Source organism: Macrobrachium nipponense, chromosome 8 (assembly GCF_015104395.2).
Source record: "Macrobrachium nipponense isolate FS-2020 chromosome 8, ASM1510439v2, whole genome shotgun sequence".
NCBI classification, from domain to species: Eukaryota; Metazoa; Arthropoda; class Malacostraca; order Decapoda; family Palaemonidae; genus Macrobrachium; species Macrobrachium nipponense.
This window is the reverse complement of record NC_087203.1, coordinates 47,893,628-47,919,178: the sequence shown is the minus strand read 5'-3', so window position 1 is coordinate 47,919,178 and position 25,551 is coordinate 47,893,628. Positions and strand designations below refer to the sequence as shown.

Genomic DNA, 25,551 nt, shown 5'->3' with positions numbered 1-25,551 from the left:
TTTACTATGGTCTGAACGGTTCTTCTACAAATTTTTCATGCCAGATTTGATGACCCTACATGGAAACTTTGGCATAGTAAACAAAGTTTTACCTCTCTCAGACCGCTTGATGATATCGTATTTCGTCTCCAGCGATATCGTCTTCCTCTTCTTGGCGTCATTTCCATGGGACGTAGTAGCTGGACGCTTAGGACCCATGATGAATGAAGTTAAGCAGTAAAACTAAAACGAGAGATGGATGCGGCAGGCCGGTCGTCTCGGCTCAAGTACTACAGCACAGTACAATATACACACAAAAATCTAGTTCCCGTCACCGTGCTTAGGAAAATGGCTGTCAGTCAACAGCACCTTCAACCGGTTAACATCGCCATTAAACACTATTTATTCCATAGGCATAACGGCGCTTGCGGCGCCGCTGACCGATATTTGCGCCGTAAATAAATCTTAAAATTCCTTATTATTTTATGAATATTTTTGACGACTGCCGTAAAACTGATTCGCCATTGAGCGATTGCGCCGTTAACCGCGGGCTGCCTGTAGATATCCCTCCCGAAGGACGTTCACTATCCAGATCGCTGCCATGTTGCCCAATGGCTCGCCAGGCACCCCCCCACTTCCGGCAGCAGGTGAGGGGGAACGCCGCCCCTAGCGTTTCCCACCTCTCTTCGACTTCTTCTTCCCCGCGCCCCCTTGTGAGAAGGAGGGCTGGTGACGGTCGCTCCTTGAAGTTGAAGGCAGAGTCTTTCCTTTAGGCTTCAATGATGCGATCGTCTTGGCATCAGAGGAAGTGCTAACCAAACTCTTAGGCTTGGCTGCAGTAGCTTGAGGCTGCCCAGACGCCTTCGAGACTGCCTGGTGTACTAAACGGTCACTGACGTCAGTGCGCCGTCTTTCCACCGCAGCGTCCACCATCTCTCCTGGGAAGAGAGAGGAGGAACTCTGGAACTCTGCACCGGTCCGTTGCGAAGACCCAGAGCCGCCTCACGCCCGGCCGCCCTGGTCACTCGGGTGAGAACAGCGTCTCTACACCTGAGAACCAGGTTGGCCCACAGTTGGCCGTCTGGTGGGCCAGGTAGCATTAGCCCTCCCACCAGACTGGCACAGTCTCACGAAAGCCGGGTCCCCTTCAGGAGTGATGTTCCCCAAGGAGGCCGCGGTTTTCGACACTGTGAGGGACCACAGGTCGAGCCATGAGACTGCTTGGAATGCTGCCATTGCGGTAGATTCCAAAGCAAGTGCCTCCTGCTGTGAGAACCAGAGGTTCTCCAACAGGAGCTCCGGCAGAGACACCCCCGGAGTTAGCCTGACTAGCTCCGGGTTAACCTGTTTGGGCGGCAGAGGGTCCTCTGAAGGCACGTAAAAGCGCCTCTGTCGTGGTAGAGGTGGAGGAAGGAGCTTAGCAGACCTAACGGACCAAAGCGAACCCTCCTGCCTGGAGACGAGAGCGTCCACTTGGCCTAGGCTGATCGCGGCAGACCCACCGCCGTCCTGGGTTCCTTCTAAGGTCCCCAGAACGCCTCCAAGCCTGATGCAGGTTCGGTAGGTGGGAGCGGCAATCCTTCTCCGAGGTTGTTGTGCTGGCGAATCAGCGCAATTACCTCCGCGAACGACCTCTGGATCTCGGGAGTGACTGCATCCTGTGGAAACAGACCGTCAAGCCCTTCCAACGAGAATGCCTCCCGAGACCCTCCTCCTTCCACAGTAGGAACCACGACAGACCCCTCCTGGTCTCCTACCACCTGCGCATACGATCTGGTTGGTCCGAGGACCGTGCCAGGTTCGTAGGGCGTCGTGCACGCCCCTCGCGATCGCTCCTGATCACCTCGCTCTTCCCGGTAAAGCCCAAGGAAGTTGAAGGGATCGGAGAGGCAGACCTGACGCTCCCGCCACGCACATCGGCTCTGAGGGGGCTGCAGGCGATCACCAACCTGCAGTGGTGATCGGTCTGCAGGCCGGGTTGAGCGGCTGGACCGAGAACAGCAGCGACAGTCCCAAGCATCAGAAGAGCTGCTGCTGGTCCCCTCTCCGCCTGGTCCTGGTAGGAGCGGCGTGTCACGCCACTTGGACCAGCCGAGGTTGGTTCAGGCGACCGAGGGGACGGACCGCTTCCTCGCCTTAGCCCGAGAGCGGTCTGGGACCGTTGCGTCAACCCTGGGTACCAGCGCGTCGCCGCGAGAGCGATCGCTGGTCTGGTGAGGGTCGCCCGAGCGACCCCCGCCAGTCTTCCGGCCCGTGCCTGGGTCCTGGCGCCGAGGCAGAACCTCTGGCACCAGGTGAGGAGGTGCCGGAAGGAGAGACGGGCCCCGTTCCCGAAGGAACAGGAGGACCAATGGAAGTCCCAACCGTCCCACTGGAGTGGGACGGGCCCTTAGAAGTCTCGGCACGAGACTTCTTAGTGGGGAGGAGGCAGACTTCTTCTTCTTCGGCTTTGGGGCCTTAGAAGTTGAAGGGGAAGCGGCTGCAGGCGACGACAACGAAGGAGACGATGAAGATGAAGACGACACCTTCCTCCTCTTCCTCTTCGTCAGCTTCCTCAGCACCACCGTCAGGTCTTCCTTCCAGGACGGAGCCGGGACAGTTGCCAAAGCAACAGGCCCGACTGCACCTGTTCAGGAAGGACCTGGGGTGGGAACAGGAACACCACAGGCAGGAATGACGGTGGCAAGAACTGGTACCAGGGCTGGAGCGGCAACAAAATCAGGAACAGGAGGCGGGGCAGGAACCGGCAGCATCCTCTGCACAGGAGGCAGGTCTAGCGGAGAGCTCTTGGGACACTAGAAGTCCGGGGCTGCAGCAGGTGGCGGCGTAGCAGCGGGCAAGGAAACCTCTGGCAGCGGAGCCTGCACAGCGGCTGTCAGGGTCACCGTGGCTACGTGCTGCGTGTATACCAGGTGAGGCGGAGCAGCGTAGCCCGGCGTGGACACTGTTGTGGTAGTCGTGGTGGTCGGCCCGTGTGTTACCGGCATGGCCCCTCTCGCCAGATGACTCAGCAGCCCCTGGACCGTCGGTGTCCCTTGCAGCCCCAGCGAGTACCAGGCCCTACCAAGATCGTCGCCTGTGGTCAGCAAGTCTGAGGAAGGAAAAGTCAGGTAGATTAGTGGGGGGGGGGGGGGGGGGGGGGGGTTGGGGGGGGGGGGGGGGGGGGACAGTTCCCAGCCCAAGCGAATGGAGGACCCCGAGTACAACTGGATGTCGGGGTATGTCGCCCCCTCCTCTAAGCTCGACTGATCGAGGGAGGAGAGGGAGCGAGAAACCTCCCCCGAAGGGGAAGGAGCCATACGGGAGCTGAGATGGAGGGAGAAAGGAGGAAGACATGTCAGTAATCAAGGGCGTAGCCAGAGAGTCCTCCGACGATTCCTTAGCCGGCTTCCGTGGCTTCTTCCTCCCACCATAGCGCTCCCACTGCGCCTCCAACCAAAAAATATATGTATCACATGTCTCGGTGCGAGAGCATTCACGCCCTCTACACCGAGCACAAAAATCATGAGGATCAACCTCCACAGAAGAGCAGAAAGCCCCACACTTACGGCCCCCAATACCCGGGACATAATCTGCGGTTGATGGGGGGGCGCGGGAGGGGGTTTTCTTTCTCCGGCTCTTGTTGTACTATTTCTATTACAAATAAAAACAAAAGCAGACACATACTTACTTTTATACTTGCAAATACACACACGTAAAATAAAAAGTAAAAATGTCTTCATGCAGTGAAGCAAACCAAGCATACGACAGAAGCGGGCAGAGAGACGAAGAGCAGCACGTCCATCCACTAGCGCGGCCGAAAGCAAATTGACTCCTCGCCTCGCAGTCGAGCGTACCGCTAACTGCCGGACAAGTAGTTAACTACCGAACCCCCTTGTTCGAAGCTTACGGACCGGTTCAGCTGCCGCTAAGTACCTTCCTATTGTAAGACCGGAGGCGTATTTCGTATCGGAACAAAAAAGAATGCACTAAGGATACATGATGAAATCTCTCGTGCAACAAAACACCTTTAGTAATGTAAAGAGCCACACCGAATATTCTGACTTCCATGCTATGTTACATGATTTGACGACAATAACAAGATCCCTACAATCTTGACTTGTTTTATGTAAGCATCATGATGCTATCAATCACCCAAAAATATCAATAAAACCTCAATATGAAACTAGCAACTTTCAAGAATTTAACACACAATAATTGATGAAACTCTGCAAGCGAAAGCTTCAGTCTTGAAGAACATTACTTTTGAAGAATGCTTGAAATACCCCTTTCCAACATTACAGTGACAAACTGACTCAATTTACAAACCTTAACATAGAAATCAATAATGTGATGTATGACCATCGGATGACACTTATACTCCAACATGGCTGCCGAGAAAAGCCTCTCCATTTTGTTTATCAGGAACCACAGGCCGGTGATGGAGCTATTATCCTCAAAGCCAGATGTTCCAGGCCAATTCATGTACTCTGTGGAGAGAAAGAGTAAAAAAAACAAATAGAATGAGGTTGTGTATGCAAAGTCCCTTCGTCTCTTCAGAGGACAGATTCAAAGGCAATGGAAGCGACAACTCACGGTCCGATCCTGTAGCTTCTTCCATAGCTCTTATGGCCCATACAGCTGCCGTGTTGCCGACAGTCTCGATGACTCTGCACCATTTCACCATGGAGGCATTGTCCAGCAACTCTGCAATAATCCTGAAGTATGTGTGGGAAGTGAATTCCGCGGAAACGTACGTCGAGTATTCCATCAACGACAGTACCTGGAAGAATTTTAGAAAGGCATTTCTTTTTATAAATGCTGAATTCTAAACTTGATTGCATCACATGACAGTTAACCCTTTATAACGCCAATTGGACGTATTAAACGTCGATATAAATTGTCTGTTAGGTGCCGACTGGACGTATATACGTCGATATAAAAAAGTTTTTTTTTAAATTCGCGGAAAAATACTTATAGGCCTCCTAGGTGAAAACTTTTGAATCACCCGCCTTGGGGGATGCTAAGAGCTCACAGATCAAGGCGTTGTTTTGTTTACAATCGTTACCCAGGCGCGCAAGCGCGAATTTCTATCTTCTCACACTAAAAAGCATCAGCGACACATCTCAGAAATTATTTCGTCACTTTGACATAATTTTTGCACCATTTTATATTAGCCGTTACATGGTGTATTATATATGAAAATGTGCGTAATTTCATGTATAATACAACTAAAGACAACTCATGGTTGTAGCTTTCATCAGTTTTGAAATATTTTCATATAAATAACGATAAGTGCCAAAATATCAACCTTCAGTCAACTTTGACTCGACCGAAATGGTCAAAAAACGCAATTTTAAGCTAAAACTCTTAAATTCTAGTAATATTCAATCATTTACCTTCATTTTGCAACAAATTGGAAGTCTCTAGCACAATATTTTGATTTATGGTGAATTTATGAAAAAACTTTTTCCTTACGTCCGCGCGGTAACTCTTCCGAAAAAATCATAAATTTTTTCGTCCAGTTGTCGTAATGTTTGCACCATTTAAAATTATTAGCCAGTTACATAAAAGTTTTGTAATATGGAAATGTGGTGCAATTTTGTTGTATGTAGAATACAACTAAAAACAACCCATGGTTGTAGCTTTTATCAGTTTTGAAATATTTTCATATAAATAACGATAAGTGCCAAAATATCAACCTTCAGTCAACTTTGACTCGACCGAAATGGTAAAAAAACGCAATTTTAAGCTAAAACTCTTAAATTCTAGTAATATTCAATCATTTACCTTTATTATGCAACAAATTGGAAGTCTCTAGCACAATATTCGATTTTTATGGTGGTGAATTTATGGAAAAAAAAAAAAAAAAAAAATCATCCTTACGTCCGCGCGGTAACTCTTCTGAAAAAAATGAGAAATTTTTTTGTCCGATTGTCGTAATGTCTGCACCATTTTAAATTAGCCGTTACATAAAGTTTTATGTATGAAAATGTGCGCAATTTCATGTAGAATACAACAAAATACAACCCATGGTTGTAGCTTTTATCAGTTTTGAAATATGTTATTGTTATTATACAATTAAGTTTGTTCATACTTACCTGGCAGATATATATATAGCTGTATTTTCTGACGTCCGACCAGAAATTTAATTCAAAACTCGCGGCACACGCAGTGGGGCGGCCAGGTGGTAGTACCCATTCCGCCGCTGGGAGGCGGATATCAGGAACCATTCCCATTTTCTATTATATTTTTATTAATGCCTCTGTCTCCTGAGGGGAGGAGGGCGGGCACTTTAATTATATATATCTGCCAGGTAAGTATGAACAAACTTAATTGTATAATAACAATAACATTTTGTTCATGCCACTTACCTGACAGATATATATATAGCTGAATCCCACCTTCGGATGGTGGGAAGAGACAGAATAGGATTGTTTTTAGGAAACTTAAATTAAGTAGATGATTATTACATCTTGGTTACCTACCCTGTTTGCAAAGTAGACTATGTTAGATTACTGTCACGTAAGACTGCTTTTGCTTAATCACAGAGTTGCCAGCCAGGTGGAGACCTGTAGTGCTGGTGCGCTCTGGATGATCTGTCAACGGGTGCGAGACCTCAGCGTGACAAGACCATCGAGGCCATACAAATGAGGGCAACGAAGCAACTGACCACCACCTGACCAACTATTCACAAAAACCCCTTAAAACTAACTAACAAAGGATGGGAGATCTTCACATAAGACTCACCACAACCTAAAAACACAACTAACTTAAACCTAACCTAATGGAAAGGGAAAGAGCTACTTCCGGACCCCAATACTGTGTCCGCAGAAACGTATGGCCCCAGTGCATTACAATCGTCATAGATCGTTCTCACATCCCTTAGGTAATGTGAGGCGAAGACGGAGTTACTCCTCCAAAAGGTGCAATCAAGGATGTCCTTGATTGACATGTTCTTTTGGAAGGCAAGAGAGGTAGCGACGGCTCGTACTTCGTGCGCTTTTTACTCGGAAGAGGCTCAAATCAGTCTTCTGGAAAGATGAATGAGCCTCCCGAATGGTGTCCCTTAGAAAGAAAGCAACAGCATTCTTCGATAAAGGTAACTCTGGTTCTCTTCACAGAGCACCAGAGGTTACCTGAGGGACCTCTTACCTCTTTCGTTCTATGCACGGTTAGAACTTGAGAGCCCTGACCGGGCACAGGACTCTCTCTGGTTCTTGGCCCACCAGAACGTTGACATACTCCCTTGATCTCGAAAGTCTTCGGCCAAGGGTTCGAAGGATTTTCATTCTTCGCCAAGAAAGATGGTTCAACAGCAGACAGCATTGTCCCTTTGAATCCCATTAACTGCTAAACGCTTGAATTTCACTAACTCTCTTAGCCGTCGCAAGAGAAGTTAGGAAAAGAGCCTTCCTTGTCAGATTTCGAAGAAGACCGCTGGTCTGAAGGCTGGTTCGAAAGTGCTCGACATAAGGAATTTAAGGACTACATCCAGATTCCATGATGGAGGTCTCATTGAGGAACCTTCGAGGTCTCGAAGACTTTTAAAAGGTCATGAATATCCTTGTTGTCAGACAGGTCTAGGCCTCTGTGCCTAAAAACCGCTGACAACATGCTTTTATATCCCTTGATGGTAGGGACCGCTAATTTCTGCACATTCCTGAGAAAGAGCAGAAAATCAGCTATCTGGTTCACAGAGGTCGAGGAAGAGGAAACTCCCTCCTTTTTACACCATGCCCTGAAGGAAGCCCACTTCGATTGGTAAACAGCTCTTGTGGAAGCACGTCTCGCATGTGCGATTGCTCTCGCAGCTGCTTTTGAAAAACCTCTCGCTCTGGCCAACTTTTCGATAGTCTGAACGCAGTCAGACCCAGAGCGGAGAGGTTTTGGTGAAACCTTTCGAAGTGAGGCTGTTTGAGTAGACTTTCCTCCAGGGCAATGTCCTTGGAAAGTCTACAAGGAAAGACATGACCTCTGTGAACCATTCTCTCGCTGGCCACATCGGAGCGATCAGGGTTAACCTTGTCCCTTCCGAGGCCGCCAACTTCCTCATGACTTCCCCAGAATCTTGAATGGTGGGAAGGCGTATAAGTCTAGGCCCGTCCAATTCCAAAGCAAAGCGTCTACCGCGATTGCTTCTGGATCCAGGACCGGGGAGCAGTAAAGAGGAAGTCTCTTGTTCCTTGACGTTGCGAATAAGTCGACCAGTGGACGTCCCCACAGCGTCCACAGGTCTCGACAAACGTCCTCGTGCAAGGTCCATTCCGTCGGAAGGACTTGGTCCCGACGACTGAGAAGGTCTTTGCCCTGGAAGTTTTTGGCAGCTCCCTGCAAATTGAATCTCGTCAGGATAGTCACCTTTTTTATTTTTGCCCACAGCAGAATCTCTCTCGCTAGGGAGTACAACGTTCTGGAGTGTGTTACTCCTGGTTTTTAAATAAGCGAGTGCTGTGGTATTGTCCGAGTTTATCTGAACAATCTTGTTCTCCCAAACTCTTTTCGAAGAACTGCAGGGACAGAAATACTGCTGCCAGTTCTTTGGACATTTATATGCCAGGCTACCTGTTCCCCTCTCCAGGAGCCTGACACTTCCTTCCCCCTAGTGTTGCTCCCCATCCTGTGATGGAAGCGTCTGAAAACAACACTAGGTCGGGGCTCAAAAGACTTAGGGACACGCCCTCTTGAAGCTTCTGAGGGTCCAACCACCATCTTAGGTGGTTCTTGATTGGAATCGATATTCTCAATATTGCATTGAGATCGTCTTTGGCCTTCCACTCGTCTGCCAAGAAAAATTGGAGAGGCCTGATGTGCAGTCTTCCCAAGGAAACAAACCTTTCTAGCGAGGAAATGGTCCCCAGCAGACTCATCCATTCCCTCGCCGAGCAAGTCTCTTTCCTTAGAAAGGCTGAGATCTTTTCTAAGCCTAAGCCGCTGACGTTCCTGGGACGGAAACGCTCGAAAAGCCACTGAATCCATCTGAATCCCCAGATACACGATGGACTGTGTTGGGGTCAGATGCGACTTTTCGAGGTTGACCAGAAGTCCCAGGGACTTCGCTAAGGCTAAAGTGAACTGCAAGTCCTTCAGACACTTCTCTCTCGACGACGCTCTGATCAGCCAGTCGTCGAGGTATAGGGAAACTCTTATTCCCGAAGAGTGTAGCCACCTCGCTACGTTCTTCATCACCACTGTGAACACCATCGGAGCCGTGGTCAGTCCGAAGCACATAGCTCTGAACTGCCATACTTTGTTGTCTAAGACAAACCTTAGATACTTTCTTGAAAGAGGGTGGATCGGGATGTGAAAGTACGCGTCCTGCAAGTCTAAGGATACCATCCAGTCGCCCGTCTCAACGCTCCCAGAACAGAATGAGGCGTCTCCATCGTGAATTTGATCTTTTCCACGAAAAGATTGAGCCTGCTTACATCTAGAACTGGACGCCAACCTACGACTGCTTTGGTACTAGGAAGATTCTGTTGTAAAAACCTGGAGACCCCAGGTCCGCGACTTGTTCCACCGCTCTTTTGTCGATCATCTGCTGAAGGAGATCGAACAAGACTTTCTTCTTTTCCCCTTGGTAGGATGGAGAAAGGTCTCTGGGAGTCGTAGAAAGAGGAGGAAGATCTAAAAACGGGGATCTGTACCCCTGCTCCACGATCTTGAGGGACCAAGAGTCCGTGTCTCTCTCTCTCCACGCTCCCGCAAAATACTTCAGTCTGGCTCCGACTGGTGTCTGAAGGACATGCTTTTCACTTGGAAGGCTTTTGGCTTAAAGGAAGCTCTTCCTCGTGAAAAACCCTCCCTGTCCGCTCGAGGAGCTGCCTCTCGAGGGGGGAGCCCCACGAAAGGGCTTTACTTTCTTTCGGCTGGACAAAGAAACTGGTCAGCCGAAGAGGTTGAAGGTACGGCTGACCGTCTTGTAGACTGGGCCAAAAGGTCCTGAGTTGCCTTCTCTTGTAAGCTGTTCGTCAGGTCCTTTACCAAAGTCTGGGGGAAGAGATGGTTCGAAAGAGGCGAAAACAACAAATCCGCTTTCTGAGCTGGCGTCACCGAACGAGCTGTGAAGTTTTGCACAGCAAAGCTCTCTTTTTTAATAAGGCTGTTCCAAAGTGAGATACGAGCTCCTCCGAACCATCCCTGACGGCTTTGTCCATACATGCTAACACGCTGGACAGCTCCCCCAGACTAAGAGATTCTGGGCTTCTCGCTTGCATATCCAGAACTCCCAAACACCAGTCAAGGAAGTTGAAGACTTCCAGCGTCCTGAGCAGACCTTTCAAATGATGGTCAGTCTCCGACGCGGTCCAAGTTACCTTAGCAGAGGTAAAAGCGACCCTCCTCTGTAAATCCACAAGGCTGGAGAAATCTCCCTGAGCCGAAGAAGGGATACGAACTCCCACTTCATCTTTGGTTCTATACCAAATGCCCCCTTTCCACTAAGTCTAGTTGGAGGCAAGGCGAAGGTCGTCTTGCCTTGGTCTCTCCTTCTCATCATCCAATCCTGGAGCTTTTTAAAAGCACGTTTCGTTGATAGAGAAGTTTTCATCTCTACAAACTCCGGGGTTTTTCCAGTTTTAGATGAAGAAAACTGCGAAGGAGGAGACTTGGGAGCTGCGGGCTGAAATTTGTCTTCAAAAGAAGAACGCAAGAGTCGTACGAGGACTTTATAGTCCGAGATAGAATGGGGCTGTAGCGGAAAGGATTCCTTTCTTCAACCGATTCAGCCGAGAACTACTAGTTCTCCTTTCTTCTCTAAACGGAAGAGGAGACCGTCTGTCAGGAGAAGGCGTCCTAATTGCGGGTCTTGGCTTGATCAAAGGACCCCTATCCTTGCTAGATGCAGCCTTATTTCGGCTGTCTTCTTTATGACGCTTACTGCTCGTTGAAGGTAGAGCGTCCTGAGGAGGACGAGCGTCCTCAGCGCCTTCCGCAGCAGTCTCACCTGCCCGAGAAGCGTCCTTACATTTCTTCGCTGGCATACGTGCCTGTGCGCGTAAAATAGCGTCTGGGGGTAAGACTTCTTGATCAGAATCCCCAAAAACGTCTTGAAAGGAGGCCTGAACGTCCTGGCGAGCTTCCTGCCAAGCGTCCTGTCTAGCGTCCTGGAGAGCGTCCTGGCCGAGCGTCCTGGAGGTCCTGACGAACGTCCTGCCTAGCGTCCTGCCAAGCGTCCTGACGAACGTCCTGCCTAGCGTCCTGACGAGCGTCTTGACAAGCGTCCTGACGAGCGTCTTGCCGAACGTCCTGCCGACCGTCCTCGTACAGAGCGTCCTCAAAAGCGTCCTGACGTAACGTCCTTCTAGATGACGAACGAGATCGGCGAATCGCCGAAGGAGAAGCGATCGGCGAACGAGACGAAGTAGGTGAAGGAGAAGGAGACTGCTTAGTCCTCTTGACAGGCAGTCTAAGGTCCTTCCTCCGCTTAGGCTCGACTGCTGCTGGGCGAGTCCTCTGAGCCATAAGCGAGGATAGCTGGTCCTGAAGGGACAAAAGAATGTTCTTCGTCGGGGAGAATGAGCAGAGGAAGCAGGACTGATCCTGTGAGAAGACGAGGGGCGAGGGGACGCCTCCTTCCTTCTCACAGGTACAGCTACCTGTTTCTCAGGTATACGCGCCTGTGCACGCAACCTAGCGTCCTCATCGGAGGAGATCCTACCTCTCTTCTGAGGCGGAAAGACATCATAAGCGTCTTCCGACGAAAGCGGCGAAAGAGGACGTGAAGCGTCCTCCGCAAGAAACGTCCTTTTCAACGGACGAGAGTCTCTCCGAGCGCTCCACCCCTTCGCGCGGGGGAGGACGCTTCGGAGGACGAGAAGCACTCTTTCAGGACGCGCGCTCGTGCACGGTCCTTGGCAGCCTGGGTCTTTGCTACAGGGTCTGCCGAAGGGACGCCAGATCGGTGGGAAGCCCCCGTAACCCTCTTGCGGCTTTCGACATACCTCCTCCCTGGGTCTTGGGAGTCTGATAGAGGTCTAGGCCTAGAGGCATTATGGGGCCGATCTGACGCCCCCTCCACAACACTGGGGGCACGATCACACACTTGCACCGAGCCAGTTTCTAAGGCTTTCACTTTGGTCTCCAGAGTGCGAAGAGACTCCAAAATCATAGAGAGAGCATTCGCTTCTCCCGACACAGAATCAGAGCCCGAAGGCAACACAGGTTTAGGGGTTGTAAACACTACAGGTGTTAGTGCAGGAGAGATGTTAGTCTTACCTTTGGAAGAACCACTCCTTGAGGAAGACCTCCTGATCCTATCGCGCTCCAATTTAAGGCGATAGGACTCATACACTCTCCATTCATCATCGGTCAATTTCTCACATTCATTGCACCGATGGGGGGGGGGTATCAATCAAAACAATTAAGCCCCCTACAACTCATACATACTGTGTGGGGGTCTACCGATGCTTTCGGTAGCCTCACCTTACAATCAGCCCTCACACACACTCTGAAACTCACAACACTTGATCCAGACATATCTTATAGAGAAAAGTCAATCCAAAATCAAAAAACGGTCCACTATCGCGCATGCCAATTCAACAATCCAATTCAATACCAAAAAAAAATCAATCAGATACTTAAAAGCGAGTCAATTTCCAAAAAATCCTGAGCAGAGGTCTGTAAACAGATGTTTACCGACCGGCGACAGAAAAAAATATGAATAGAAAATGGGAATGGTTCCTGATATCCGCCTCCCAGCGGCGGGAATGGGTACTACCACCTGGCCGCCCACTGCGTGTGCCGCGAGTTTTGAAATTTCTGTCGGACGTCAGAAAATACAGCTATATATATATCTGTCAGGTAAGTGGCATGAACAAAATTTTCATTAAATAACGATATGTGCCAAAATTTCAACCTTCGGTCAACTTTGACTCAACCGAAATGGTAAAAAAACGCAATTGTAAGCTAAAACTATTACATTTTAGTAATATTCAATCATTTACCTTTATTTTGCAACAAATTGGAAGTCTAACGCAACAAATTGGAAGTCTAACACAATATTTCGATTTATGGTGAATTTATGAAATAAACTTTTTCCTTACGTCCGCGCGGTAACTCTTCCGAAAAAATCATAAATTTTTTCGTCCGATTGTCGTAATGTTAGCACCATTTTAAATTAGCCGTTACATAATGTTTTATATATGAAAATGTGCGCAATTTCATGCAGAATACAACAATAAACAACCCATGGTTGTAGCTTTTATCAGTTTTGAAATATTTTCATATAAAAAACGATAAATAGAAAAAATTCGTCCTTCGGTCTACATTAACTCGACCGAAATGGTCGAAAGCTGCAATTGTAGGCTACAACACTTACAGTCTAGTAATATTCAATCAATTACCTTCATTTTGCAATAAACTGGAAGTCTCTAGCACAATATTTCAATTTATGGTGAATTTTAGAAAACCGCTTATTTTTACGTTTGCGCGTTACAAATTCATGCATCATTTTGTGATAATATTTTCTCTGTGTTGACTTGATCGTTTTTCAATGTGTTATATACCAAAATGATTGCAATTTAGTGTACAATACAACGAAAAAAAAATTAACTCGTTAGCTTTAACCGTTTTGCTCACAGCCTGTTTTGTATACAATTATATATGAAAATTTTTTTTGCTCTGTCATATATCCCAATATTTATATATGATAATGATATTTTTTTTCATTTCTGATGGTTGCATACTTAACATCAGGTAATGACAAAAAAAGGAGCCAAAAATGAACTCTTAATCTTGAAAACTAAGCGTACTGTGATTTTTTGAAAAAAACATTTTTTCCGCTTTGTCGCTCACTCACAAACGCCGCCGGCATACGGGAGACGATTTTTAAAATACCGCTTCGGCGTTTAAGGGTTAAGTGACATACTATCCAATCACTTGTATTGACTACAGCAGCATTTCTTTAAGAATATATAAAAATGTATTAAAATGCAAAGAGAATAGTAATCATGCATTGCATTGTCCTTGAACTTCTGACGTTCAAATAGTATAATGTAAAATACAATATATACAAACAATTTCTATACCACATTTGGCAAAGAGGGAATTTGAAAGCCAGCAGCAACTTCTGCTTACCAAGGGAAAATATGACCTCTGATTCCAAACGCTCATGTAATCGATAAGGAAGTCATTTATGACTGGAATCTGAGTTCCGGTGACTTTCACTAAGTTGTGCACAGCTCTCAGTAAGTTCTCGCACCTTTCTTTATTCGGTTTGCCCCGACACTCGATCAGTTCTGGAAATGTATGCGCACAAAAACTTGTTTTAGGTGTCTGGTTGTATATTGCCAAAGAGCACTACCAACGTGCAATATTATAAATAAAAAATTATATAAATGCAAAAAGACTGGAACGATCTTGAATCTACTGTACCATCTGTCCTAAAAAAATATATATACACATACAGACATCAACCTACTTACAAACAAGATATGTTCCAGATGTTGAATTGTTTGTAAGGTGATTACTGTAGTACTTACTCTTCATGCCTCAGTAAGTTCAGCGTGTATGATATAAAATTGATTCATTACTATACGTTTTTTTATTCTAAAACACAATACACTGTACATACAGTACAGTGTGTACAGAATAAGCGTGCAAAATAAAATCTGAACTTACGGTTGGCAAAGGGGAGTGCTCTCAACACAATTCTAATTTGCAATCCCATGTTTGTATCTCTGAATGTCTTTAAGTTGAATGTTTGTAAGGAAGGTGGTGTCTGTACTCTATACTGTTTATGTATATTTGCCAGTATTTGAGTCTAAAGTTAAATAAGTTTCCTCAGAAAGCCGACTTATTAACCCTGTGAGATTCTGACGAACATACTGCGATAAAAGACGAACATTTTTCTTCAAAATGACACCATAATCAGCTGTACCACTAAAAAAAAATTATAACAATCAATAAAATAAGAGAGTATTAATTTCTTGGTAAAAAATCTTTCTGAAACTACTTCCTTGAATCTGTAGCTTAAAAAGTGAAGCACATGAATTTTCCATTTACCCGCCCTTAGAGCAACCTGTAACCAGTTGGTAAGAGTGATCAAAACTGTTGGGTCATCAGGTCTGAAGAGAGGAATGATGATGGGACAGTTGAGATGAGTTGCTGGATTGTTGGGCCACTTCCACAGCTTCCAGTCGGGCAGGCCGTTCGTAAGATCGGAGAACCTAAGAGTCGAGACAAGAGTTTGATGAAAAATAAAGTTTTCATAATAAAACTAATATTGTAATACTTACCAGAACACCTAATTAGCCCTGACCAGAACGAACATTAGGGAAAATTTGTTTTAACTGTCAAGGTTACCAACGCTGCAGGTAAACACTGTTTAGTGAGTTACCTGCCTACCGTTGGCAACACTGCTGCCAGAAACCGGCCAGCAGAGGGTTCCCCCCTTCACTCATCATAATCATTAATCATTGAAGAGGGGAGGCGGGTGCGAGTCACTCAGGTGTTTAGGTAAGTATTAAAATATTAGTTTTATTATGAAAACTTCATATTGCAATACACTCCCTGAACACCTAAATTAGCCCGATAAACATTTACACGTAGGTGAGGTCAATCAAAGTACCAGCCCGACCTGCCCTGAGACATACGCAGGTAACTCAGTTTAACCTACTGCGCAAGAAGCTTGTGAACTCACCCATATTCCGATCATCAGGCGAGATGCCTGAAGGAGAGAGTACCTCAACGTCAGTCTCGTAAGTCTCGGTCTCGTCTCTGTCAAGCTAACCTCCCGTGTGGTATCTTACACCTCGCATGAATGGAGGGGAACTGAAGCCTCCCATGTGGCTATGTAGCCTCTCATGTATGAAGGAGAAGTTCCAAGAGCTGTTCTTTCACGATGTTCGCTGAAGATCGTTGGTGCAGAGTGTGCGTGAAGGGTTGAAGGAACTGTACAGTCCTACGGTCTGCATACTTACCAAAGTTAGTACATGACACTTATGACACACTCTAACTAGGAAAGAACTGTAAAATATCTAAAACTAACAAGAACCCAACACCTGAACTCCTAACTTAGCATGTGACTGGATTATTGCAACACTGCATTGGCTGCCACGAAAGGCCCAAGCGAGTAACCCTCCTCCTATGAAAATTGGACATCTCTCAGGTAGTAAAAGACGTAAATACTGATACCGACTTCCATGTCGCCGCCTCCAGAATAGCCGAGACTGAATAATTCCTTAGAAAGGAAGAAGATGTTGGCATGCCCCTGATACTGTGCGCTCTGGGGCAAGGATCAGTACTGACCGAACCAGACGAAGTACTAACGTTAGACTGGGAAATGACTTCTCGTAGAAAGAAACTAATCACGTTCTTAGATATCGCCCTAGAACGGTTTTTCAGGGATACAAATAAAGTCCGTGGATGTGGCAATAGCTTAACTGTGCGTGACAAATAACATTTCAGGGCTCACACCAGACAAAGACACATTTCTGATGTGTCTCCACCAACAAAATCTTCAAGTGAGAAAACCTTAAACGCCCTCGGCAGGGGATTACATTCAGATTCAGATTTTGCTACGAACTCCGGGAGGTAAGAGATAAATATCCTTGTCTAAAGACGAAACCTTCTTGGACACCGTCTGGATTTCCCTTACTCTCTTAGCTGTTGCAAGCAATACCAAGAACAAGACCTTCCTAGTTCTTTCTTTCAAAGATAAACTCTCTAAAGGTTCAAAGGCTTGAGAATTCAAAAGGTTCAAGAACGCTGCTAAATCCCATGAAGGGGCCCATAGTGGAACTACCGGATGTTTGGTCTTAAAAGGATCTGAGGAGGTCAAGCAAAACCCAATTACTAGATAGTTCCGGAAGATGAAATCTAAAGGTACTTGCAAGCATACACTATATCCTGCAACTGTCGAATAGGATAAATTCCTAGATTTCCTGAGGAACAATAGGAAATCAGCCACCTTCTCTATAGTAGGAGGAGAAACACTGTGCCCTTCTTTCCTACACCACCTGCTATTCATCGCCCATCTGACTTGATATAATTTCCGGGTTGACTTTCTTAAGCAAAAGGAGAGCTGTCGAGCAACTGCCTTAGAGAGACCGGTGTTACGGGCTGCTCGCTAGACAGTCTCCAGGTAGCTAGCCTCAGCACGCAAAGGTTCTTGTGAAAATAATGAAAGTGTGGCTGTCTGAGTAGATCCCTCCTTTGTGGAAGGAGGACCGGAGGTTCGGACAACATTTCTAGGAGATCCGGGAACCAGGGTCTCTGAGGCTAGAAGGGAGCTATTAGGGTCATCTGAGTGTTACCTGGTGTATCATACCAAAAGGAGGGAAGGCATACAACTGTAGATTGTCCCACACATGTAGCATAGCATCTGTTCTGGAGGACATAGGATCTGCTACCGGCGATACGTAAACTAGAAGGCGATAATTCATCCTGGTAGCAAACAGGTCCACACTAGCCGGCCACCTCCTTAACAAGATCTGTACTTCCGTCTGCGCCAATGTCCACTCGCTCCTACAGACCTCCCGCAATCAACTCAAAAGCATCCGCCAACACACTGAGTTTCTCCACAACAAACTGGAGAAGTGTAACATCGGGGCTCTCGCACCAGTGGAGTCTTCTGAGCGACAAGATTCATGGTCAACGGTCTTGTACCCCTTCCTTCTTGAGGTATGCTAAGGCTGTAGTGCTGTCTGAAAGTTGCGGTACAACCTTTCCCTTTACCAGACATACGAAGTGCTTTAGAGCCTCCACTACTGCTCTTATTTCTTGGAAACTGATTGACTTCTCCTGGTCCCCAAAGGCCCTCAGCCTGAGTTTCCCCCAGGGTTGCAGCCCAACCCTGATCTGAGGCATCTGTATACAAATGAACGTCTTGAATCGGGAGGGCTAGACTTACTCCTGTGGTCAGATGACTTTCTTCTGACCACCACCAAAGATCCTTAAGGCAGGAATCATCCCAGACTATCACTGCGCTTTCTTCCTGAAAGTCCCAGCAATTCCTGAGACATACCTGCAGAGAGCACATCCATAGATGAGAACCTGGAATCAGAAGGGACAAAGATGACATCCTTCCTAACAAACTTCTCCACTTGCTCGCTGGCTGAGCTCGATCCGACAAGAAGTTCTGCACCTGGCTCAAGAAGGTCAGAACTTGGTCTTGGGTCGGATTAGCCCTCAAACGACGCATCTGAATTACTGTGCCCAGAAATATCTTTACTTGAGAAGGGGAAAGGGAGCTCTTCCAAATTGATTTGGATCCCCAAAGTCCGACAAAGATCTAGAAGAAAATCTCTCACTTTTATAGCTTCTTCCTTGGAGGAAGCCTGGATTAACCAATCATCCAGGTACTTCCTCATGCGGAAGCCCCAACGATGCATGATAGAGGAAATCGGAGACATCACCCTTGTAAACGCCTGAGGTGCCGTGGTCAGCCTGAAGCAACGAAGGAACCTCCGAGATTCCTGATGTATTGGAACCTGGAGATAGGCATTGTTGAGGTCCACTGAAATCATTCAGTCGTCTCTCCGGACTGATCTCAGCACCGCTTCGGAGGTTTCCATGAGAGATTTTGTAGCTAAGACTAAACGGTTGAGACCCGAAAGGTCTATAATGGGTCTCCAAGTACCTCCCGCCTTGGTGGTCACAAAGATTCGACTGTAGAGACCCTGAGAAAGGGGAGCTGGCTCTATCACTCCCTTGTCCAACAAGGACAAAATCTCTGAAGCCAAGGCTATTCCTTTGATGGACGATGGGGAATACCTGGGAAGATGAATGGGGGAATCAGACAGTGGAGGAACTGAATGAAAAGGGTTCCTGTACCCGTTCCTCAACACTTCCACTATCCAGCTCTCTGCACCCCACTTCTCCAAGGTCTTTCCCGAAGAATGTTTGGTATGTGGGAGCCTTTGGGTGATTTGGCACCCTGAGCCGCTATGCGGATCATGCTTGCTGGGATTCGACAGCCAAAGTTGATGAGATGAAGTTAATCGTTGTCATAACACCCTCTTCCTTAAAAAAACTGTCGCAGAGCACAAGGGGCGCCCTCAACAGAACCCTCTTATGGATGTCCGGGAAGTGTGGAGGGAGGTGGCTTAGAAGCAAATCCTTCCTCTTCTTACCAATAAATGTTGTACAGCCTGCCGATATATTGGCTTGATGAGCCAGACCCATGGACACCAAAGTGATGAGATTGTCGGTACGTAACATCCACATCGAATGCGAAAGTGCTTCACACGGACTGCTAAATGTGTCCTCTAGCATGGATGCCTCATATAAGGAAATGCTCACCTGTCTATTAGCCGAAGGAACCCTGGAGAGCCTCCACCGACTCATTCAAAGGGACCCTTGTGCCAGAAGAAGGGTTACCCACTACTCCATACAAAGACTTCTTACTAGGAAGCAAAACCGAATCTTGTTTCCCGGACCCTACCACCGAAGCCAACTGAGTATCCGCCTCCCTCGATGCCTGCTCCACCCGACTGAACTGAGGCAGCTTACAAGATGAATAGAGAACCGTAGGCTTGGTCGAGTATAACTCTTCAAACATCCCCCGTTTAGGTTTCATTGGATCTTCCAAAACCTTGGACTGCGGGAATAGATAATGAATGAACTCAACCATTTGTTTGTAGTCACTCTCACCCGCAAGGGGAACGCCCAACTCTGACAATGGACCTTTGTCCTCTATGGAGACTTCGTTGTCTACGTCGTCCGACCGAAATGGAGCAGAGAAAGAGACAGTATGAACCCCCGGATTACCTAACCCTGAAGAAGGGGAACCCCGAACCTCTGTAACCTTCTCTTTCATACACAGAGCTCCCAGAAAAACAGCCCTGAGCCAACCGCAAAAGGTTGCACAAAACCTTTGCCCTCCCCGAGTGCTGCCGTAACACCCGAACCTGCTGAACTGTCAACAAAAGGTAGCGGCACACCCAAACCGTGCATAACCCGCCATCGCTGAGAGAAGATGACATAACCTGTGTGCCAGACATAAAAGAACCCACCAACCCTGGGTTATATGAAGCCGACAGTGTAACACTGGAACCTAAACCTACCAGATGAACTGCCACCCGAACCTAGGAGTGGAGAAAATAAAATGACAATTTGTCGAAAATTGCATTTTTCCTAACTATACAAACCTGAGGTCCTTTAACAATAGGAAGGTAACTAGCGGCAGCTGGGACGGTCGTAAGCTTCGAACAAGGGGAGAACGGTAGTTAACTGCTTGTCCGATCGTGCGCGCGCCCGCGCGCCCACCGAGAGGTGAAGAATCACTTTTGCTTTAGGCCCATGCAAAAAGTTGCAGAGTGAGGGGTGCATGAGGTGGGACTATATGTAAAGGACCTCAGGTTTGTATAGTTAGGAAAAATGCAATTTTCGACAAATTGTCATTTGTTCCGATACGTAATACAAAACCCTCGGTCCTTTAACAATAGGAAGACTCACTTCTTGGTGGGAGGAATCTGAGTCTTTTTGGTGAACAGACTGGTGTTCGTCCAACCCTGGAGTGCCTCCCTGGTCGTAAGAGCAAGGGAGGGATCCAAACCTCTGTCCGATTGATCGGGGTGTGCACCGCAGGATCAATGGTCAGACCTCTGGGCCAAGTACTAAGAGAGAGGCAAGCGTATCTCTTCGTACCAGCAAGCAAGAACTTGTTCCTGTTTGCAAGAGACAATCATAAAATGATGGGTTTGTCTCAATTTGGCATCCACTTCCTCCCCCTTGTTGGAGGAAGTGGTGGATATTTACTCCTATCCCTACTGAAAGGGATAGGATGGTGCTCTATTGAGTAGCTCACCTGCATCTCGTCCTTACCCAGCAGGGTGACGACCGTGTCCCTCTACCCAAAGGTAGAGGGAAGAAAAAGATGGGAAGAGGAGCCAGTCACACTCTCATTCCTCATCCATTCTTACGGTCACCAGGACTCGATGCTGTTCAGCCTGCGAGGGTCTGGGTTAACTACCACAACGTGTTGAGCAACCACACGGTTCCCAAGGAAAAAGATCCACCAAGGAACTGTGGGCAATATCCTGAAGGTAGAAGGAGGTGCATGCGGTCCGGTTGGACCAGGCGCCTGCCTTCATTACCTGCGCCACGGAGAAGTTCTTGCGGAACGCGAGAGAATGATGAAGAGGCGTCCACACTCATCTGGGTGTCGAGTTTTTCTTCAGACAGCTCCGTCGCACCTTCACAGGACAAAGCAGCATAGCCTTCGTATCGGAGGCGGTGTACGTCCATTAGGGAGGGTATTGTGAAGGACTCGAACCAATCGTCAGTTACCGAAGGGTTCTGAGTCTTCGCTACGAAGATCGGTACGAAATCGAGCGTCACAAATCCCCATCCCTTTTCCTTTGTGCTTGACTTCTCAAGAGAAGTCATGCAGTTACCTAAGACGAAAAGAAGGGAATAGTCGTATGACCTATCCCTCTTCTCGACTTTGGTTATGTAACAGTACTCATACTGACAAGCTATTAAGACGAAGTAATGATTGCTCTGGAACAACCGAACTAAGTCCACAGCATAGTTCGTAACTGACTCGGACGCTCTGACAGCTGCCGACTGACTGGTTCGGAATCAGTAGAGGCAAGTTGTCCAAGCATCCGGGTAAGTCAAGTTGACCTTCGCCCTTTAAAGAGTTATGCTGAGACCAAACAAATAAAATATTGTTAGTCCATCGATGCCGGACGGCGCGGCGATGATTCTCTTAATGCATAAGCTCAAAAGGCGAAAGTCAATTGCCTTCAAAAGACGAGGTCCCTGATGGCAAGAAAATCTCATAGACGTTGAATCTCAGCTTAAGGAGAAAAACAAACAACACTATGTGACGTTGAAGACGAAGGTAGGCATGAATGCAACCTACGTCTTCCAGCTGAATCGAGAGAAGGAATCTCAAGATTCTAAACTTGTGCTTACAAATGACTGAAAACGCTAACCGCCATTTCATTGCTGTCCGTTGTGCCAATGAAAGCGGGGCGTTCTTCAGTAATGAAAACACAGGGGAGAGCCGCTTGAAGAAACTGCTTCTCATGGGCTGAACGTTTGGAAGTAGAGCTGGCAGGTGTGGGAGTAGGCGATGTCTTTCATACATCTGCTAATCCGGGTGGTGAACAAATGAACAATTGTACACCTCCGAATACAAGATATTTTGAGGACAAACTCAGATTCCGCAAAAAATCATTCGCATTATCGGGATTATCGATGCAGCAAGAGACTATTACAGAATCTGTTACCGTGCGGTAAACAGAAATGAGAGTCGAATAGATAATCTCTGTTTAAAATTCTCGCAATACCGAAGACGATGAATACTAGCGTTTCTCAGCAGTAGATGGTCATTCATGTATGCGAGAATCCCCGTTAATCAGAGACTTAAGTCCGTGATTGTTGGGCAGAGATACGGTTGTTATTCAATCAAAGCAGGTGAGAAAGACATAAACAACCGTCTATCTCAAAGCGGCAGCTGATACTGAAATGCCTCGGGCAATTCAATACGCAGTAAGCTGTCCTGACAATCGTCATCCTTAGTTGCCAAGTAATCCTTCCACGAGGAATGCGTTCGGCTAGAACCACCGAGCATAAAAAGATATGCTCGAGCAATTATATTTAAGCGAAACGAATTTCGGTAAATATAAAAGCTAAAATGGTGTTGTTGTGACAACACAATAAGTATATAAAATTGAAACTGGAAAACTCCTGGGAGGTTGCAGGCAACCCGGGTTGCAGTTCAATTAGAATACTTTTCGTCCTAAGTCGCAATCCGTAGAATAACCAGGATATGCGCCTACCCTTCCGACTATTCAACTGCTTAGCAGAATCATGTCGCGAGGTTAATACGTAGTATATTTTTGTAGGATTCTGAACAACGATCTCCATCCTAAATTCTTTCCTTCAAGAAACAAAATAAGGATTGGAGATCGACCACCTTCGTTCTCTATTAAAGAGAGTGAAGAGAAGTCTTCCTCGAAGGAAAGCTCAATGGTGAACAGAATACTAAGACGATAGTTCCAGCCAAACTGGATATTCCCGTCCGTTCTTCTCTATTCCAGGTTGGTCGCCTACTGTGAGATAGTCTTCTTTCAGCAGCAGTCTTCTTCCTAATGCTAGAAATTCCAGGAATTCGAGCATAGGCGAGGTTCCCGATTATCGTGTAACATATCGGGGATTCTCGTCTCGCTCACTTTGGACCGTGGTCTCGCCTAAGTGTTTGGAGATCGTAGAAAACTCTAAACACTCGAATGCGCTAGAAATTCCGTAGAATTCTAAGCAGTCTGCGAAAACCCCCATTCCGAATTCGTCAAACGATATCGGCTGGTGGTCCTCTCGATTCCCGTAGAAATCGAGAATGGTGGAAGGATCCCTCCTCAACGACCGGGGCTTACGTCAGGTAGGACCCGAAGGTCCCCCATGGTAGCGCAGTCCCCAACGTGGGGATCCTACAGAGAAATCTCTGTAGGATCCTTCCCCTTTCCCCTCGTAGCCGTAAGGAGAGAGGGAAGGGGGAGGAATTGGATACTCGCTCGCCTCCCAGTGGAACTAGCAGTTGGAGAAGAGTAGGAGCAGCCATCGCCTTGCGGCGGATGGCCTCTCAGAGTCTGGGAAAACGTATCGTCAGGAGAAAAACGTTTTTTCCCGAGGAGGGTTACGAACTCTCACTGTAGGTAAGGGTCTGCCGCCACTGTGAACGTCGTCTGGGTGGGGCTGATCGACACCTGACAGGAGAGAGCCGATACCGTCCTCCGACTCATTCCAGTCCTCGTCGAGGTCGAAACCTCTCAGGAGGACCGAAGGAGTATTTAAATACGGTGTCGTCGAAGACATGTAGAAACGCCGCTGTCGCAGTAGAGGAGGTGGAAGTAGCTTGATCGACCGGCCAGAACTGAGAGAGCTTCTTGTCCGGAGACGAGAGACTCTGGTTCAAGACAGAATCGGTAAGCTCCGATCGCGGCATTACCCACCGTCGGTTTGGGTTCCCTCTCGGGCCCCAAAAACGCTCGAGCAGAGACATGGGGCTCTGCTGGTGGGAGCGGCGATCCTTCCCCCGGCCCGTCGTTGTGCTGACGAATCAGTGCAATAACCTGGGTAAAGTTACTCTGAATCTCGGAAGTTACAGCGTCTTGAGAGTAGGACCGTCAGTCCTCCAACAAGAGCAGCTCCCAGGACCCTCCTCCTTCAGTAATAAGGAACCAGCAAACAGATCCCTGACGGTTGCCTCCAATCACATTGTGCGTTACCGTCCTGGTTGGTTCCTAACGACTAACCACCCTGGCCACGTTGCGGGACGTCGTGACGGGATCGTGAGCGGCGCATCTCTCACGATCACTCCTATATACCTAGCTCTTTCCTGGCGTATGCCGAGGAAGTTGAAGGTATCGGAGAGACAGAACTGACGCTACCCCCTCTCCCCCTGACGGTCGCCTCCAATCACTTGCGCGTACGTCCTGGTTGGTCCTAAGACCATACGTGGCACGTGCGGCGTCGTGACGGGATCGTGAGCGGCGCACCTCTCACGATCACTCCTAGCTACCTCGCTCTTCCCGGTGTAGCCCGAGGAAGTTGAAGGTAGTGGAGAGACAGACCTGACGCTCACCCCCCCCGCTCTGTCGCTGGCAGGACCAGCGTACGTGGGGGGCTGCAGCCGATCACCAACCCGCGGTGGGGATCGATCTGCAGGCCTGGCCGTGCCGCTCACCTGTGGCGAGCGGCTCGACTGAGCCACGTCGACCCCGGTCCCGTGCGTCAAGACGAGCTGCTGCTGGTCACCGTATCCGCCCGGTCCCTCCCTGTGGGAGCGGCGTCAGGTGACTGCAGAGCTCGCTTTCGCCGTGAGACCGGGTGAGGCGTCCTCGCGGCACGTCAAACCGCTGGTACCAGCCGAGGCTGGTACCGTCGGTCGAGGGGACCTGGGGGACCTCTTCCCAGCCTCAACCCGTGGCCGGTCAGAGACCGTCACGTCCACCCGAGGTACCGGCTGGTCGCTGTGAGAGCGGCCGCTGGCCTGGCGAGAGTCACCTGAGCGGCTCTCGACAGTCTTTCTGCTCCGTGCCTCGGTCATGACGCTGAGCGAACTCAGGCGTCTTAACTTTGGCTGCACGGTCACCCGAACGGAGATCGTACACTCGGAACTTCTCGCGGACAAGAAACCGAGCCGGTACCTGGTCTAGCAGCAGAGCTCTGCCAAGACCAGGCTGAGGGTGTACCAGCGGTAGCCAGCACACCCTTGGTCCCCGTCTTCTTTCTTCTTCTCAGAAGGGGAGACGGGCCCCGGCCCCGTTCCCGAAGGAACAGGAGGACCAGCAGAAGGAACCCCCCCCCCCCCGTCACACCGGAATGTGACGAGCCCTTCGAAGTTCCCGAAGGAGTCTTCTTAGGGGGGATAACAAAACCCGGTTACCAGCTTGGTCGCTGCGAGAGCGGCCGCTGGCCTGGCGAGAGTCAACCTGAGCGGTTCTCGCCAGCTTCTGCTCCGTGCCGTGGTCTTGGCGCCGAGCGAACTCTGGCGCCGAAACTTTGGCTGCACGGTCTCCCGAGGGAGAGCGTACACTCGGGATCTCCCGCGAACGAGAGGCCGAGCGGGGGGAACTGGCGTAGCGGCATCGCCGCTAGCACCAGGCGAGGAAGTACCAGAGCTAACCGATACTCCTCTGG

The 25,551-nt window shown here is 48.3% G+C and overlaps 1 protein-coding gene across 1 annotated transcript in view; it reads right to left on the bottom strand.

Moving 5' to 3' along the window:
• Positions 1-25,551, bottom strand: part of LOC135222760 (uncharacterized) — a 73,860-nt gene that overhangs the window by 33,761 nt on the left and 14,548 nt on the right. Inside the window, exons 5-8 of the mRNA XM_064261013.1 lie at positions 14,962-15,125; positions 14,035-14,195; positions 4,555-4,741; positions 4,288-4,448 (exon numbers count right to left, since the gene is read on the bottom strand). Of these exons, the coding sequence (XP_064117083.1) occupies positions 4,288-4,448; positions 4,555-4,741; positions 14,035-14,195; positions 14,962-15,125 (673 nt within the window). The remainder of the gene's footprint in view (positions 1-4,287; positions 4,449-4,554; positions 4,742-14,034; positions 14,196-14,961; positions 15,126-25,551) is intronic.